We start from the raw sequence: 15,617 nt of genomic DNA, 5'->3' as shown, positions 1-15,617 counted from the left end.
TACTGCTGCTGGATGAGAAGAAATAGGGGAGCAAGAGTGCATAACTTGGTAGTAACACTTTTATCTTGCTTTTTTTTTTGTACGACTATAAACTATCAATGCAGCTCTGCTATACTCACTTCATGACAGCAGCATTCCATCCTAACAGAAAGCAGCTTCAGCGACCGCAGGACAAACCCGAGCTGTCAAAGCGGAACCTGCCAACATTGGGTTTTAAAAGCACACCTGCTGCTTCCAAAAGCAGAATTGCTGTTAAATGAGCAGGTGGTGAGAGGCGTACCAGAGCGCTGTGGACCCGAAGGAGGCTTTAGGTATGGAGGGTGTGTTGCTCCACTCGCTCCACTCGCAGTCTCAAGACTTAGTTTCACACCTCAGAGGCTACAAGTCCCATCAGCAGGAAGGGTTCCACATAAAGTTTCATTTTCTTCACCATAAAACTCACAAGCTTCAAATCCTGTTCATGTTCGGATCATTAAGAAAACAGTATTTAAAACTTGAGTGACACTGCAGAACAGTCATTATGTTCCAAAAGCGTTGATCTTTACCTGAACAGTTGAGGTCTTGAGAGGTGATGGCAAAACACAGGTTGGGGGTATTTTTGTTTGTTAAACCTAGATTGAAAAGTGGGGGAATCGCCATCATAGGTGTTTCACAAAAAAAATTGTGACTCCAGAAAATTCCCTGAAACAGACTCAATACAACCATCGAAGAGTAAAGCGTCATTACATTAAAGTACACAAACAGGATGAGTTTAGGAAGAGGACCGCTTCAGGGAGAATCCTGTCTGCATCTGTGTCACATCATCTCCTTTAGGAGACTCCACAGGCCCGAAGTCTATTCTGTGTAATGATAATAAAGCATTTATTTAACCTTTATCAAAGTAAATATGGAGGCAATCACTTGTTTTCAACACTTTGTATATAAAATTATATTTTATATACAAAAACAAATTTGAATAAAGGAAGTAAAAGTCACAAGATTTTGAGATTGTTCCTCATTTCCTTTGTAAGCTAGAAAAAACAATGACACATTTTTTTAACTTTAACTTTCATCGGGTTATTTCGAAAGACAGGAACTGCCCTAAAGTAATAGGTCATCTTCATCTTTGGTATGATAGCATGTAAACTGCTTTCCAATTCTACCTTCATGTACTTATAAAGTGATCCAAATCAAACTTGAATGATGGAAGCTTGACTAACAGAAAATCCACATCACAACTATTGTCATTCTACTATAGTGAAAATATGATGAGAATCAGAAGCATTTAACACAGAAGAAAATGACTAAAAGTTTTGAAGTGTGTAATATGATGTCTCAACTCATTACCCAGATAAGAGCCCCTTGGCAGCATTACGTTATCTCCTGCAGAACACCAATCATCAAGTGCCCCAACACTTACTGAACAATGCACAGGACAAGAAAGAAGCCGACGGGGACTGTGCTGGTAATCTCTGATGCCCTGGTGTCTCTAATTGCCTGGATTCACATGTCCAAGACCCGGTCACACTCCTCAGAGAAAAGATGAGACCACTGGTGCTCCTTACAACAGGCTTAAGCTGCTAAAGCCTTTCACTAACATGGCTGTGGGATCGCTGATGCTTGCACACAGATTGGGAAAAAAAGACTCATCAAAACAGCGATTAGCCCCCAACACAGAGGCAGAGCTAAGCCAGAGCGCAGCCTCAGCAGGGGGTCAAACCGTTCACTCTACTAAAAACCTCTAATGATTTGTGTGAGGCATTTTTCTGCCAAACAGATTCCCGGAGCGGATGCATGAGCTGGAATATTTCTGGGATCCATGTATTGGGGGTATTTATTGAATAAGGATGCAGCATTTGTCTCGAAATGGGATCAAACAGCAGCAAAAATTTATTTTAAAACTTCAGAAGGCCCAAAACACTGAAGGCCTGGGGCATCACCCTACCACATCCCTCAGAGGCTGTTTAATGGGAATCGCTTCAGTATGACACATTCATGCTCACGGCTTCCTAGTCGCTGCCGTCCAGAGTTCTGGAGATTGTTTGGTTTTTCTTTCTTAACTTGTTGCATTCAACATTTCAAGTCCCCTCACATGGACTTCAAAATTCACCACATGTCTGCACCTACTAATAAAGACCAGTTCTATCTGGAGTAGATTTTATGACTCGGCCTCAACTGAAAAGAATTTAGTACTTTCTGACATCAGACGCATTAGATACATCTACTATGTGTTTGAATGTGTAAAACTAATCTCATATGCTTGTGTACAGATGTCACTCAAAAATCAAAATAGAACCAACACCTAGTTCTTTAGTTGATGTAGCTGGTCCTGTTTTATGCTCTGGAGCCTTATTATTTTGGTTCAGTTCCACTGTTTTCATTAAGGTAATTCAAAATCTAACAACAGATAATGTGTCTGCAACAAGAGGCAGAGAGGATATGTTACGAAAGAGCTGGTCAACGCAGTAAAAAAACCAAAAAACCAAAACAAAACAAAAGTGAAAGTGATCACAATTAAAAGGAGACTATACGCTCCTGAAAAAAATGTCACACATTCTGCCCCCATGTGACTTCTTTAAAATGTTGACCTTCTTGTACTAATTTTTTGGCCATATTCCCACCAGCTAAGCACTAAATTCAGCATTATACTGTAAATTAAACAGTATGAATCAAATTATAGGCAACACTGCATCTCCATTATTTGTTTTCCCTATTGACTTGCCTACCTTTGACCTTGAGTAATAGCTGACAAATTAATTCTAAATTATCATGTGACAAATACCATCTGGCATGACTGGCATGCTCACTTGTCCAAGCTGATGTAGTGTACTGTTACATGCTGCTAGTAGTGTTTTAACACACGGGCATCAAATTCACTTAAACTCTCTGTAAAAGATGTAAAGATTACTTATTAATCGTAAAACCCTCTATTCAGCATTCATGCTGATTCGGTATTACAGATTCAGTATACAATATTCAATATTATCCCGAGAGGCCATCTGTGGAGGCATCCGACCTTTACAGACAAACGACAGACACATCCTCAGCCTGTCAGGGATTAACAGCTCAGTGTGAACGCTTGCCTGTTGAGGAGCAATGTGAAGATCAGCCAACTCAAATGAATCATGAGAGGCCAGCCATCTTTAAAACAGACAACACGTATGTGAACGATAGCGCTAGAATGAAGATGTGTGACAGTGTTTGATCTCTTGGTGTGGACAGGGTTGCTAGAGTTCAAGAGTCTTTCAACTGTTAAAAAAAACCCTGGATTGTATTTTACATTTATTCTGGATTCCCTGGTTTGAATATTTTTAGGATTCTTTTGGTGAACATCTTGCTGAGCGATTGGGGTCGATGGCTGCTGGCACGTTGTCGTAGGATGTCACTGTCAAGATGTTTCACAAAGAAAATACCATCCAGTTATCCTGTTAATGAAATAAATATATAGAGGGAAGAAGTCCACTTTTTGGGAAATCCGCTAATTTGATTTCTTGCTGGTTGTAAAGTGAGACTATTCTGCCTGTTGTCATGTCAACACTCAATTAACTTAGCTCCGTCAAAAAAAAAAAATCCATAAAACCACACTTTATACTCTTTTTAAAACTTTGTTCTGACACGTCTTACCCTGCTGGCTGCAGCTTCTAGTCTATCACACAGACGGGGTGCAGTGATGTAAATCTGATGCCAAGCACAGAATCAAATTTCCACAAAAGTCGAACCGTTAAACCCTTAGACAGAGCAAACCCACGTCAACGCCACCATCACAAAAACTTGAACAACCATCAAATATTTTCCAGGTGATGTCGAAACAAAACCCTCGAACAACATTGCATCATCACACCCCGGAAATAGCACACACTGTGTGATATTACCATGACATTTTTTTTACTGGTATCAGCCTCATTCCAAGTAACACCACATCATTCCTTAATTTGGAAGCATTCATTTATCATTGGAAGTTCATGAGAAATCAACATAGTTCTTTCATAATGTCAGATCCTGAGTCCTGTGACTGATTTTCCCAGTCTTGCGTCTAGTAAGGGGAAAGATTGAACAAAACAAATGGAATTTAAGTACATGAACGCCCAAATTCGATCAATATTAAAAGCCCACATTGTTAGTACAGTTTTAATGATCACGATACGCTACACTGAGTCTGATGGTTCCACAGCATGTTTAATTCCTTGAACATGTTAACTGGATGCAGCTCTATCCTCATTGTGAAGCATTTGGAGGTCAACAAAGCCCCCCAGGACCAGAAGTGAGCAATTCATCCACCCACACACAGTGATCTCTTAGCCCGAGGCAGTGATTCTCCCTTTCTCCTTTCTCCTCCCTTTCCTCTCCACCTTAATAAAAACACAACTACTAGCCCTAAAATCACATCACAGCAGTTAATGTACCCAATCCTTGTTGTTGGGCAGATCCTCTACATCCCTATCAGGTGTCCCGTCGTGACAGCACCAGTCATGTTTGACTGCAGAGAAGTGTTAAAGGGATACCTCCACATTCTACACAGCACAATACTACAACACAAAACAGGTGGGTGGCTTTTTCAACTGTATCCAGTACTTTTGTGAAGCATTTCATGTTTTTATGCCATCTTTTTTAGCCATTAATCCATTACTTGAAGCAAAATGTGTTCACTGTCAATCTGATTATTTCATCCATCAATATTTGAATTATACTTTAATTTTCCATTAATTTGAGAAACACCTGGAAATAAGAGTCCAAACAACAGTATAATTTTCCCTCAGAACAAAATAACATGCATGTAATTTCTATTGTTAAATCCTAATTTCCCTTTTTTGAAGCAGCCACAGACACTCCTCCTTCATAACCACTAAAGAATCTTAATGCGGTGACTTAAATTACTGACAACATCTAACAAAACATTACCGAACATAGTTACTTTTTCTTCACCTGCTTGTTAGCCTCATGGTAAAAGTGCTATCACCATGTGAAGCAGCTAAGCACCAGGGTAGCACCGCGGGGCTCGTGCCGGCCTGCCATGCTACACGCTGAGACAGTGTCTCTCTTTGTGCAACGAGGATCTTTTCAGACAGCAGCAGGAGCTACAGGAGTGTTTACACTCGGATGAAAACCCCACAATGAAGGTGGCTTCACGGCTTGCATACACACAACAGTGCTGTCAACCTGAATGCGTGGGGTTGGTCATATGGAACGGGAAGGGTTATCATCACAGGGGACACTTCACACTGGAAATTTTTATACTATGAATAAATTTACATGAAATCCACTAACTGACAGGAGATATCCTGGAGGAGGGAGGTCTGATTGACTTCTAGAGTTATTCCAAAGCATTCATCCATCATTATGTCTTTCATTTAGCTTAAGTAATGTGATCAGTGGTGGTGATGAAGGGGAAACAGAGGCAATCACTAAGAACGAACATTCAATCTGGCAGAGGTAACAAAAGGAAGATGGAAGACAGATCAGGATGGCAGGATACCCCAGGGGCGGCTGTGCCGTTATTTTGTTGGAAAGGGCGGTCGAGCTGTTGGGCAATTAGAGACCGAAGGACAGAGTGGGGGAGGGTCCAGACACAACAACCCATCCATGAAGCGTTCTCAGCTCAGAGAAAATGAGGAGCAAACCTCCTGCATAACACAGTAGGAGATAGACAAGAGTAGATGATGGTGGATTTATGCATGAAGATACCAACTTTTGCTTATTTGGATGGAACGGATCTCCTGCTAAGCCGCTCTCACGTAATAAGATCTGATTCGACGGGTCGTTATGTAGGATTGGGATGGCTTTGGGGATAATGAATGCATGAGGGGGAGCCATTGCAGGAGCTGTGGTGAACACATTAGCGATGTCTAATATCTTTAACGTCACTCTGCTTTGGAAAGACTTGACTGGAAACCACAGTCAGGATCAGGACAAAGAAGAAAAGTCAGTCCTGGAATTAATTGCAGAGGTCGGTGAGTCTCGGACGGATGTCGAAGCCCTGCAGTTTTTTTGTGCTGCTTTTTTAACAACACATAACAAAAGTAGGCAGGTGGTTTTTTTTACAACTCACAACGTACAACTGTTCCCCAAACTCCCACTATGGAAACTCGAGCCTTAGAAATTCATCTATGATTAGATCTCTATTATCACCTCTCACAATATTACACCTCTCCTAGTAAAGAGGACACAATGGCCAGCGAAAGGAGACAAACACAAGCTTGGTGGTGTCAGATCCAACAGTTGGCATCGCTGAGCGTCCTTCCCTATCACAAACACACCCAGCTTCTTACCCTGTGGCCCTCGGCGGCATCAGCAGAGCAGGGGTCTGCTCATTCTTTACATAAAGTCCTGTCAGACATGGGGCACAACAACAAGGCCTCACAGCTGCAACACAATGGCGTCGCAGCAAACTGCAGCACAACACACAGACATGCACACTGCGAGCCAGAGCGGAGGTAACGAGACCTCTACAAGGTCGTCTTACAAAAACTTAAAAGGAAGCGTAACACAAAACCCAGCCGTCTAAACTGGAATGCATAAATAGTAGTAAAACTCTGGCTTAAATTCAAATGATAATACTGTACAAGAAAAATACACGCAACACCTTTTTTCAGTGTAAACAGTCAACTGTTGCTGATCCGATTCACAAACGGTTTAGAATGGACACAAAACCAAAATTCTCACAATCGTAGCTGAAGTGTAAAATGCAAACATGCATGACGCCCATAGCGCTTCTTATGCTGTGTAATAATCGAGTTGTAAAGTGCAATTTAAACAAATCGACTATCTAGTTACAGCTACGTGGCTTCCTCTGCTTTAAACTCCAGCAGGACGGTTTCTTCTGTCTTCACGACAGATGTCCTACATCACAGAATGTGTGATGTCATATTTAGTGGATATTATTAGTCCACGCTATGTGAGTGAGCACAACAAAGAACCAAACATCTGATGGGACACATGCAATATCCGAACACAACGCTGACAGATGAAGGAGGGAGGGGCACCTCCTGCAGATCTAATAGCTCGATCACTTGTCACATCGTTTTTTTACTGTCACAGGTCGAGGAGCCGTGAGTGGCTGGATGCTCTGCAGTTTTCAGCAGATCAGTGACATATTGATGAAAGGCCTCCTCAGGCCCTCTCTTAAGCGCCCCGGGCCCTCAGGGGCTGGCGGCGGGCCGAGCAAACCGGCGTCCTGCCTCTGGGGCCGACTACAGAGCAGAACAGCCGACCAGGAGGACTGCAACAAGAGGCCTTTCTCTGGCTTCCATGTGACACCCCCCCCCCCCCCTTTCGTCTCCTGCAGGAACAGCTCTGGCAGCGTCCCGGCTTGCCCCCCCCCTCCCCCCTTGGTCAAGTTGGTTTTCACATCGTGTTGGCAAAGGCTTTAATTGATTTACATGGAACATTCTCACTCCTGCTGCACAAGTCCATGTAAGGCATTGCGAGCCAGCCGAGACGGTCAGACAGCTGGCCGTCCACACACAACAAGCAGGCGTCCACGCTCTGGGGGCTATTTCAGGGTCCCCAGGACCAACACCACCACATATCCGTTATTCTGTTCAGAAGCAGGGTTTTGACCTCTTGGCGCATCAGGCTTTTGGACTGACGGCACCTCACCAGTGGAAAATGTTGAATATTAAAAGGCTGAGGACATTTTCCACTCCATTTAGTAGTCTATAAATGACCAAAGTGGAATATTTACACAATAAATAAATGAAACTTTGACTAAAAGTATGCCTGCTCAACTAACAAAATAAAATCTAGCAAAAGAAAAAAATTGACAGTTAAACTTTTCAGTCTATTTACTGTTACAAACCCACACAGAATAATAAAACATGATTACCTGTTTATCAAGTATCCATCTAGAGATGGATTAAATCAGGTTTGAGTTTCATCCAACCAAACCAGACTTTTCATTTTCCTCTGCATTTAATCAAGTATGTTATCCTTCCGTGATTAAATAACAAACATTTCCTGCAACGGGAAAGCCCTGGGCAAGAAGAAAAGAAAAGGACCTTCTCCAATGAGAGGTCGATAGCCAAGTCAGTGCAGCTGAAGGAGGAGGAGGAGGAGGAGGAAGAAGAGAAAAGCTGGTGCAGAGATTCTTATGTGGGTGATGAAAGACATGACTGGAGAAATATTGTATCCTTCAAGAGATCAGCTTGCACACACATGTCAAAAAGTGCTGAGGCTCTTCTGTGAAGACCAGAAGAGCCTCAGCACTGACCCCCCCCCCTCCCCATAAGACCAGCCTTCACCAACTATACAGCTCCTCTTCATTCACTCTTATAGCTCACATACAAACACACCAGGATTCAATTCCTATAAGTCACTAATCAGAGCTGCAACTCACAAATACATCCATTATTGATGAATCAGCCAGTTACCCTGTGGTTACTTAACAGAAAGTCAGAAAATATAGAGCAATTTATATATTAAAACGGTTTCTTTTATTCAACATTCCAAAACTATAAAGGATATTACATTCATATATAACAAAGATTAGATCAAATCCTCACATCTGAGTCAATAAAACAAGCAAATATGAAGCATTTTTACAGAAATAAATTCTCAACTGCTTGAATCATTATTATTCAGAGGAGAAAAAAATAAAGTAGCACCTTGAATAATAAATACATACATATATATCAAGCCGACCAGAAATCTTCAAGGGTGAAAATTTGAGACCGATGATGATGATGATGATGATGAGACCATTCAAATAGAGCTTCAATGGCCAAATGCGTAAATAATCAATTAAATAATTGATTATTGGTAACAACAATTACTGCGCACCTCTGGAGTAGTCATATATATAAAATACTGTTACTGTTCTAAAGCTGCTGACTGGGAGAGGAATTTCTACTGATGTGTCACGGTGAAACAACAGGCCGAAGGCTGGATAAAGACCAAACTGGCTCAGAACTGCAGGCCGTGCAAAACGCATACAGATAATGGCGTTGTCCTATTTTCAAAAAGGCAGAGACGGCCAACAGGCCTCCTGCAAGAGCTCAAACCATTGTTATGTTTGTGCCAAGGACATTCTCCTCAAGCAGTTAGAGCACAATTACACTGCACTGTGGTGATGGATGTGCTCCGCCCCGGTTGACAAGAAGATTATTTCTACTCCCCTGTCACCTCCTACCCTTATTCATGACTGGACTTCATTATGAGGTGTAGCAGAAATCATCACTGGCAATCTGAAGGAATTTACAAGACAATGATGCAGACTGAGTCACGTCTGAACTACAGAAAGATGACTGTTAAACGGTTTAAGACTGAAAAGAAATCTGTTTTGGATAAAACGGGAGATGTATTAAAAAAAAAAGCTACAGAACATTTCTGGCTAATATGGCTTTACACATAAATAAATTATACAACAAAGGTTCAAATATATTCACATCATGCAGACAGTTTTTGATTTAAGAGGATATTATTTTCCATATGAAAATAATCAAGAATAAGCAGGGGTTCTAAAGCCTTTTTTTTTTAACAGTATTTTTAAATCCTGTACATTTTACTGTGAAAACTAAATCAGCATTCAACATGCATGACCAATACAAGGAAAATATATTTGCCTGCAGTGTCTTTGTGCATGGTTACATCAGAGACAATCCTGAAAATGGCGTTGTCCACTGACATGAAACAGCAAACACTTCAGTGCAAGACTTTGCTTCACATTTGTGTAGCCACTAATATCACTTACTAACCAGTGAAGGAAAATGTATTCATTCTTTTATTTTGCCTAACAAATAAGAATTTGATATGCGAAGACATTTTTTAAATTTAAAAAATTACTACAGATTGCAAGCATATTTATTAGGGCGGTGAACATTGGGATATAACTTGACATGCTGTAATTTTTTTTTCTTTATTGTCTCTGAAATTTAAATGTTTACACTGACTGACATAATTTAAAAAGATGTGCCCACAGGACAATAAATCCAAAGCAGAAATGACTTGATTTCAATTTGACAAAAATAAAGAATACTTCATGAATTGATGAAATCGTCGCTGTAACTACACTGTTGACATCATCAGAAAACCTGGAAATGAGATAATGGTAAGAATAAAAGGCCCTCACTAGGCAGCCTATTGGTACCAAAGCCTGCATCACATTATAGGTGTGTGAACAGGACAATAAGCTTTACTAACTAAAGTCTTTTCTTACTCTCCTGTCACTAACTTGTTGAAAGTCTGAATTAAAAATTATGAAATAACCTTCTAACAAAAATTATATTTATCACACCTCCTTCTTAATTAAAAAGGTCTTTTTAAAAAAAACAACAACACTGGTTTGATTAAATTTGTTCTCGAGCACATTATCCAACATGTGTTTGGTTTAAACACAGATAACCATAAGAACAGAGCAAATCTAGTGAGTAAGTCAGAGGCTACAAAAAGAGAAATAGTTTTAATTAAACAAACTAGTGCCTCAAATTCAAACATGTCCATCAGTGAACTGACAGCCACAGACTCATGGACCTCGGGGGGTTTCCAGGTGCGTTACAGCCACAGAACACAGTGGAGAAAAAAAAACCCCACCATCATCAGTCGGTCTTACCTTTTTATGTCTGTCTTTGAACGGTAACGCAGGCCATGGCATCTCCTGCAAAAAGTCTTGCCAATGTTTCTGGTCCTGATCAGACGAGATGAAGACGATTTCTAATTTATCCTTGTGTTCCGACGTCTTTCTGAACCTGCTGTAAAACTCGCACAGGCTGCCGTTGAACTGCTTGCACGGCGCGTTCAGGCTGCATCCGAAAAACAGCCCGACCAGGGAGAGCTTGGCACCCAGCGACTGCACGTCCACCTCGGCTTTCTCGCTGTTGACGAGCCGCTCCCCGAGTAGACTCAGCAGAAACTCCGACATCGCGGCATACGGTCCTCGAACACACAACGTTACGCTCAGCCGAGGCGGCTGTTCATGTACGCGCTTGCGTTCAGGCGGCACCCGGCACTTCCAGCACCTCCGGTTTGAGGGTTCCGTTCGGCTCCAGCCCCGGTGAGGCGTTCACGCTCCACGTTTCACCTCGACTCGCCCTCCGGTGTGAGCGCTGTGCAGGAATGCGCTCCGCTTAAATCGCACTGACTGCAACAACGGTGCCCCCCCCCCACCTCCACCACCTCCACCACCTCCACCCAAAGCAAAAGGTTCCACTTTCATCATATCTGATCATTTTAAACACCCACGCGTTGTCTGTGGATTTAAATGCTTTCAATATAACAAATGCCGCTCAATTATTTTTAATGTCTGACTTCACGTGATTTTTATTCTCAAGGTCAGATTTAAAGAAACGATTGATTTTTTAAAAAAAAAAAACTTTTACGTTTTATTTATGAAATGCTTTGAGTTCGTTTGTTTCAAAAGCTTCACTTAGACGACGCTAAATGAAAAAATCAGCGCATTTAATAATAATTACGACACAAATCTATTCACATTAATGTGCTGCCACCTCGTGTTCATCGTGTAAAACACCCGGGATGACTGAAGGGATGTCGATAAGGTCCAAAGGAAATGAATGGAAACACTTCCAGTCCCCTAGGGATTAAGTAACGCACCATTTATTTTTGGCTCCCTTTGAAAAAAGCCTTCTTTCTATTTTAAAATTGAGTTTATTCTTCTATATAGGGCAGGATCCACAGTGTTTGTGATCATTCTCAGCATACTGTACCAGGTTTGTTCACACTTGACAGATGTTTGAGAAGTATTGAGTCTACAAATACATTTTTGTACTGATAATCCCTTCTTGAAGCTAACCAGTGGTGGGCGGCCAGAGCCAGCAAGGCCCTCTCTGCTGGTCTAACATAACCAGAAATCATAACATTAATGATACAGGTTAATAATATTTTAATGCATTTTCCTTAAATGCATATACCTGTGTGTATATATATATATATATATATATATATATATATATATATATATATATTTGGATATAATATGACATGGGCTAACACGGGGTCAGTGTATTTTTTAGTTACAGGGGTTTTATCCAATCAGAATTCAGCTAGCTTGTGTTGCTAGGATGAATAAAATCTGCCAATGCCCTTCATAATCTAGAATGCAGGTGTCCCTGCACTGTGAGTGAACGGGAACATACAGTAGAGTTAATGGACAGATGCAATAGCGAATCAGATCACAAGTTGGCGACTGTAAGGCCTTCTAGCAGGCCTCACGTCCACCTGGCATGTATGTGTCCTGTGATTGGATGCTCACTCTGAGAAGGCGGGGCTATGCAGACGCTATACAGACGCACATTTGAAGAGAAGCGCTTGTGAGACAAGGGTACCATCCCTGAATGAGCTAACCTGTTCTAGCTAACCTAAACGAGCTAACCTATTCTAACTAACGGGGTGTTCTTGAAAAAAGGAGAATCAATTTTGTGTTTAAATGAGCCGTTTCAACAGTTGAGCACCGTAGGTGATGGCAGCCACTCCATACGCTCTGCAGCATAGTCTTTTATTTTGCATGTTTTTTGTAAGTTTTCACTACTTTTACTACTTTTTAGGTATATCACATGGATATGACAGCCGTACAACCGAGAACCATCCCTGTCACTCATTCTAGAGAGGAGTTACTGGCTCTTAGAAACACGAAACACGGACAGAGACATGACATACCGGCTGAACTGAAGAGACGTTAGGCTGGAGCTAAGCTAAAGGCTAGGCAGGCAGACAACCGAAGGCGATTCAAACCATCGCTTCCCTCTGCGGTCATGGGCAACGTCAACTCACTGCCGAACAAGATGGATGAGCTGGCCGCTCTGGAGAGCCAGCGGATCTACCGTGAGTGCAACATGGGTGGGTTCTCCTGTGCCAGTGACAATAAAAGGATTAAGGGGGACGCCTCTTCAGAAGTGATGGTTTTTGTCCCATTTGAGAGAAGTTATAAATGCCTCAGTCCTGAACGCTACATTGGTGACAGCGGTGGGAGCCGCATACAGTATTATGGGATGTATTTACTCACATTTGACTAAGGAGAACATCACTGAAGGCCTGGATGTGAAATAATAAAATGTCATAAAGGTCAGGAAGAGAATTACATCTGCAAAAGCCATGGACAGGGCAACATAACCGGGAACGGGCATTGTCATGGAACTGGAGGTCAAACATAAACCCTAAGGAAAACCTGTGAGGTTGGTTCGATAGGAGAGCATTACAGCATTAACATCCTCCACAACTTCAGCAAGGACTCATGCTGCTATGACTGATTAGTAGGAGGAGGATCACTGCGCTCATCCACGATGATGGGAGACACACTGATTACAAGCTTCCCACTTGTGTCACCTGAAAAAATAATCAAGCTTATGTTTTTGGTGTTTCTATTATGTGTCATTGCTTCTGAATCTGATTACATTTCAATGATCATTAACGGTTAATAAGGAACAAAATACAGATGAATATCTCCATAGGATGATAGTACCAAACTAAATTTGCAGATAAACGCAGCGATAAATTTAAGCCCCTTTTGTGGGTAAATAGCTGTTGAAATGGGCCAGTGCCCTTCACTTGACCTTTACATCCTTTGTCACAGTCATTACTCAGTACAATATTTCATATTAAGTGATCCTTCAACTTCAAGGAAACAAGAAACATTCAAAAATATATGCAGGAAAGATATTTTCTTCATATAAAGTAGTATTATTGAGTCATATTACTTTTGAAGAAATGCATCAAACTACAATTATAAAACAAAAATGAATGATTGTACAAAAATTGGTATGATAAGCATTCATTTACATATATTCCAGTCTAGATCTCACTGGATACAGATGAAACTCAGTGCTTTCTTTTTCATCTTACAAAGTTGCTGATTAGTAATAGAAACACAGAGGCGTTCCTTTAACACAATTATTAACATTCATGAAACTGAAGAGAAATAACAATTTCCTCTGTCTAACAGCAAATTTTATGACCGGAGAAAAGAGTGCAGGCTCAATCTTCGGTGAACAACATCTTCACCAGGTCTGCCTTGAAGCATTCCTCCTCCACTAACTTCTGAAGCTGAAACAAGTTAGAAACATGATGGTTTTAATGGTAAAATGACGTCAGAGAAGACTACAACCATAGAAATACTGATAAAAAATATTTTGTTCAATGTCACCAGAAGGACCAGATGTCCTTATTCTTTCCTGATTTCAACTGATTGTTCTGTAAAACACATTTTAAGACTCATCTTAAGGCTTAAGCAAATAGATGTTATTCTTACTGTGCCATATCGCAGGAGAGTAGGAACTCCAGTCAGCTTCAGTGTCTTCTTGAATTCATTATTATGATCCTTCCAACTGGAGAATAAAAAAAACCCCATTTAAGATTAGATGTGGAAAGGCTGAAGAAGACTGAATGTTCTGAACATAAGCTCATTTCAAAATGTGATTAAAAAATGTGTTGATAAATGTGAAATAATTTACTTTTTATTAGTGGTCTAAATAATTAACAGATAAACAATAAGTCTCTGAAATAAATATATATTGGTCACGTGCATAGCTCTTAAAATGCAGACATTTGTTTTTTGTTTTTTTAAATCAGTCAGTATATTGTCATGACTGTAGATACTGTAGCATTAAATTCATTGTTTGCATGCAGATGGTCAAAATGTGAGGCGTATTTCAGTGACCATACCAAATATTTTCAAAAAGATTAAATCGATCTGAAAGAAATATTTCTATGATTGCAATTAAAATGTTTTCTCACGGCTATCATTCCTTTGTGTTGTAGTTAATATAACTCTTTCAGGTAAATCCTTTAACATATTTATACTACTGTTAGTTACTTTAAATATAACTGAGATCCATTTACATTTAAAATTATCCCTTATCTGAACAACAGAGTAGTAAAGCAACATGGGATTATTTAATGAACATAAATATTTGTCCCTGATTAGAGACAATGAAGTTGCAGTTTCAGAAAGAAGATGAGTTCTGCTGCTTTGTAGGATCAGCTGGGTGTTTTCGTGTGAAGATGGTTTTTCCATAAAAACTGGGATAAAGAGTGAAATACTAACTAAGCTCTTTCTCCAACTTGACAGTAGATGAAGACAGATCCTTCAGGAAGATGAGCCATCTCGCCTTTTACAACTGGCTCGGCTTGAAGGGAAAAAGAGGAACTATTAATAATTGCAGATTTAAAATATAAAAGTTCTTGAAGTAAATAATTATCACGAAGATTAAAAACAAAACAATTCATAACCATTTGTGCACCTACGCTCCCAGAACCACACGTCAGTCAAATCGAAATAAATTAAAGCACAAGTATATAATGTACAGATAATTCCTGAGTTTACCTTTCACACAGTCTGGGCACCAGCTGTTTCCTTGCGCGTCTTTGTCCCCGGAAAAATATGCAAAAATATCCTTTCCTTTTCTATCAGACACGGCCTGACAGAATTCGTCATATCCACGCACATTTACCGCTTCATAGTGGGTCATCGTTTCGACTTAGTTAAAATCAAAATGCACAGAAGTAAACTATTGAGCTACTTCAGAAAAGAAGGAGAACCAGATCGAACTCTGCTCCAGGCTGCGGACCTGGTATAAATGCTGAACCGCAAAAGTGACAGTACTACTTCCTGTAAAAGTTCTTAAAGTGACAGTGTCTGACGATATTTGTTTTTTTTTGTATTCAAAGTGTCAAAGCAAAGTTAGATCACTAAAGTA

At 40.5% G+C, this 15,617-nt stretch overlaps 2 protein-coding genes across 2 annotated transcripts in view; both read right to left on the bottom strand.

Moving 5' to 3' along the window:
• Positions 1–11,034, bottom strand: part of nxn (nucleoredoxin) — a 47,107-nt gene extending 36,073 nt beyond the window's left edge. The window contains exon 1 of the mRNA XM_068318045.1: positions 10,523–11,034. Coding sequence (XP_068174146.1) covers positions 10,523–10,831 — 309 coding nt within the window. The 5' untranslated portion in view covers positions 10,832–11,034. The remainder of the gene's footprint in view (positions 1–10,522) is intronic.
• Positions 11,035–11,994: 960 nt separating this feature from the next.
• txndc17 (thioredoxin domain containing 17) lies at positions 11,995–15,500 on the bottom strand. Its single transcript, XM_068317633.1, has 4 exons — positions 15,245–15,500; positions 14,966–15,047; positions 14,171–14,246; positions 11,995–13,965 (listed from the first exon to the last, which is right to left on the bottom strand). Exons 1-4 carry the CDS (start codon positions 15,387–15,389, stop codon positions 13,897–13,899), a joined length of 372 nt encoding a protein of 123 aa, XP_068173734.1. The 5' UTR covers positions 15,390–15,500; the 3' UTR covers positions 11,995–13,896.
• Between the last annotated feature and the right edge of the window lie 117 nt (positions 15,501–15,617).

The sequence above is a fragment of the Antennarius striatus genome, chromosome 6, assembly GCF_040054535.1.
Source record: "Antennarius striatus isolate MH-2024 chromosome 6, ASM4005453v1, whole genome shotgun sequence".
In the NCBI taxonomy this organism is placed as follows: Eukaryota; Metazoa; Chordata; class Actinopteri; order Lophiiformes; family Antennariidae; genus Antennarius; species Antennarius striatus.
The sequence above is the reverse complement of the archived record's forward strand: the minus strand, read 5'-3'. Positions and strand labels throughout refer to the sequence as shown.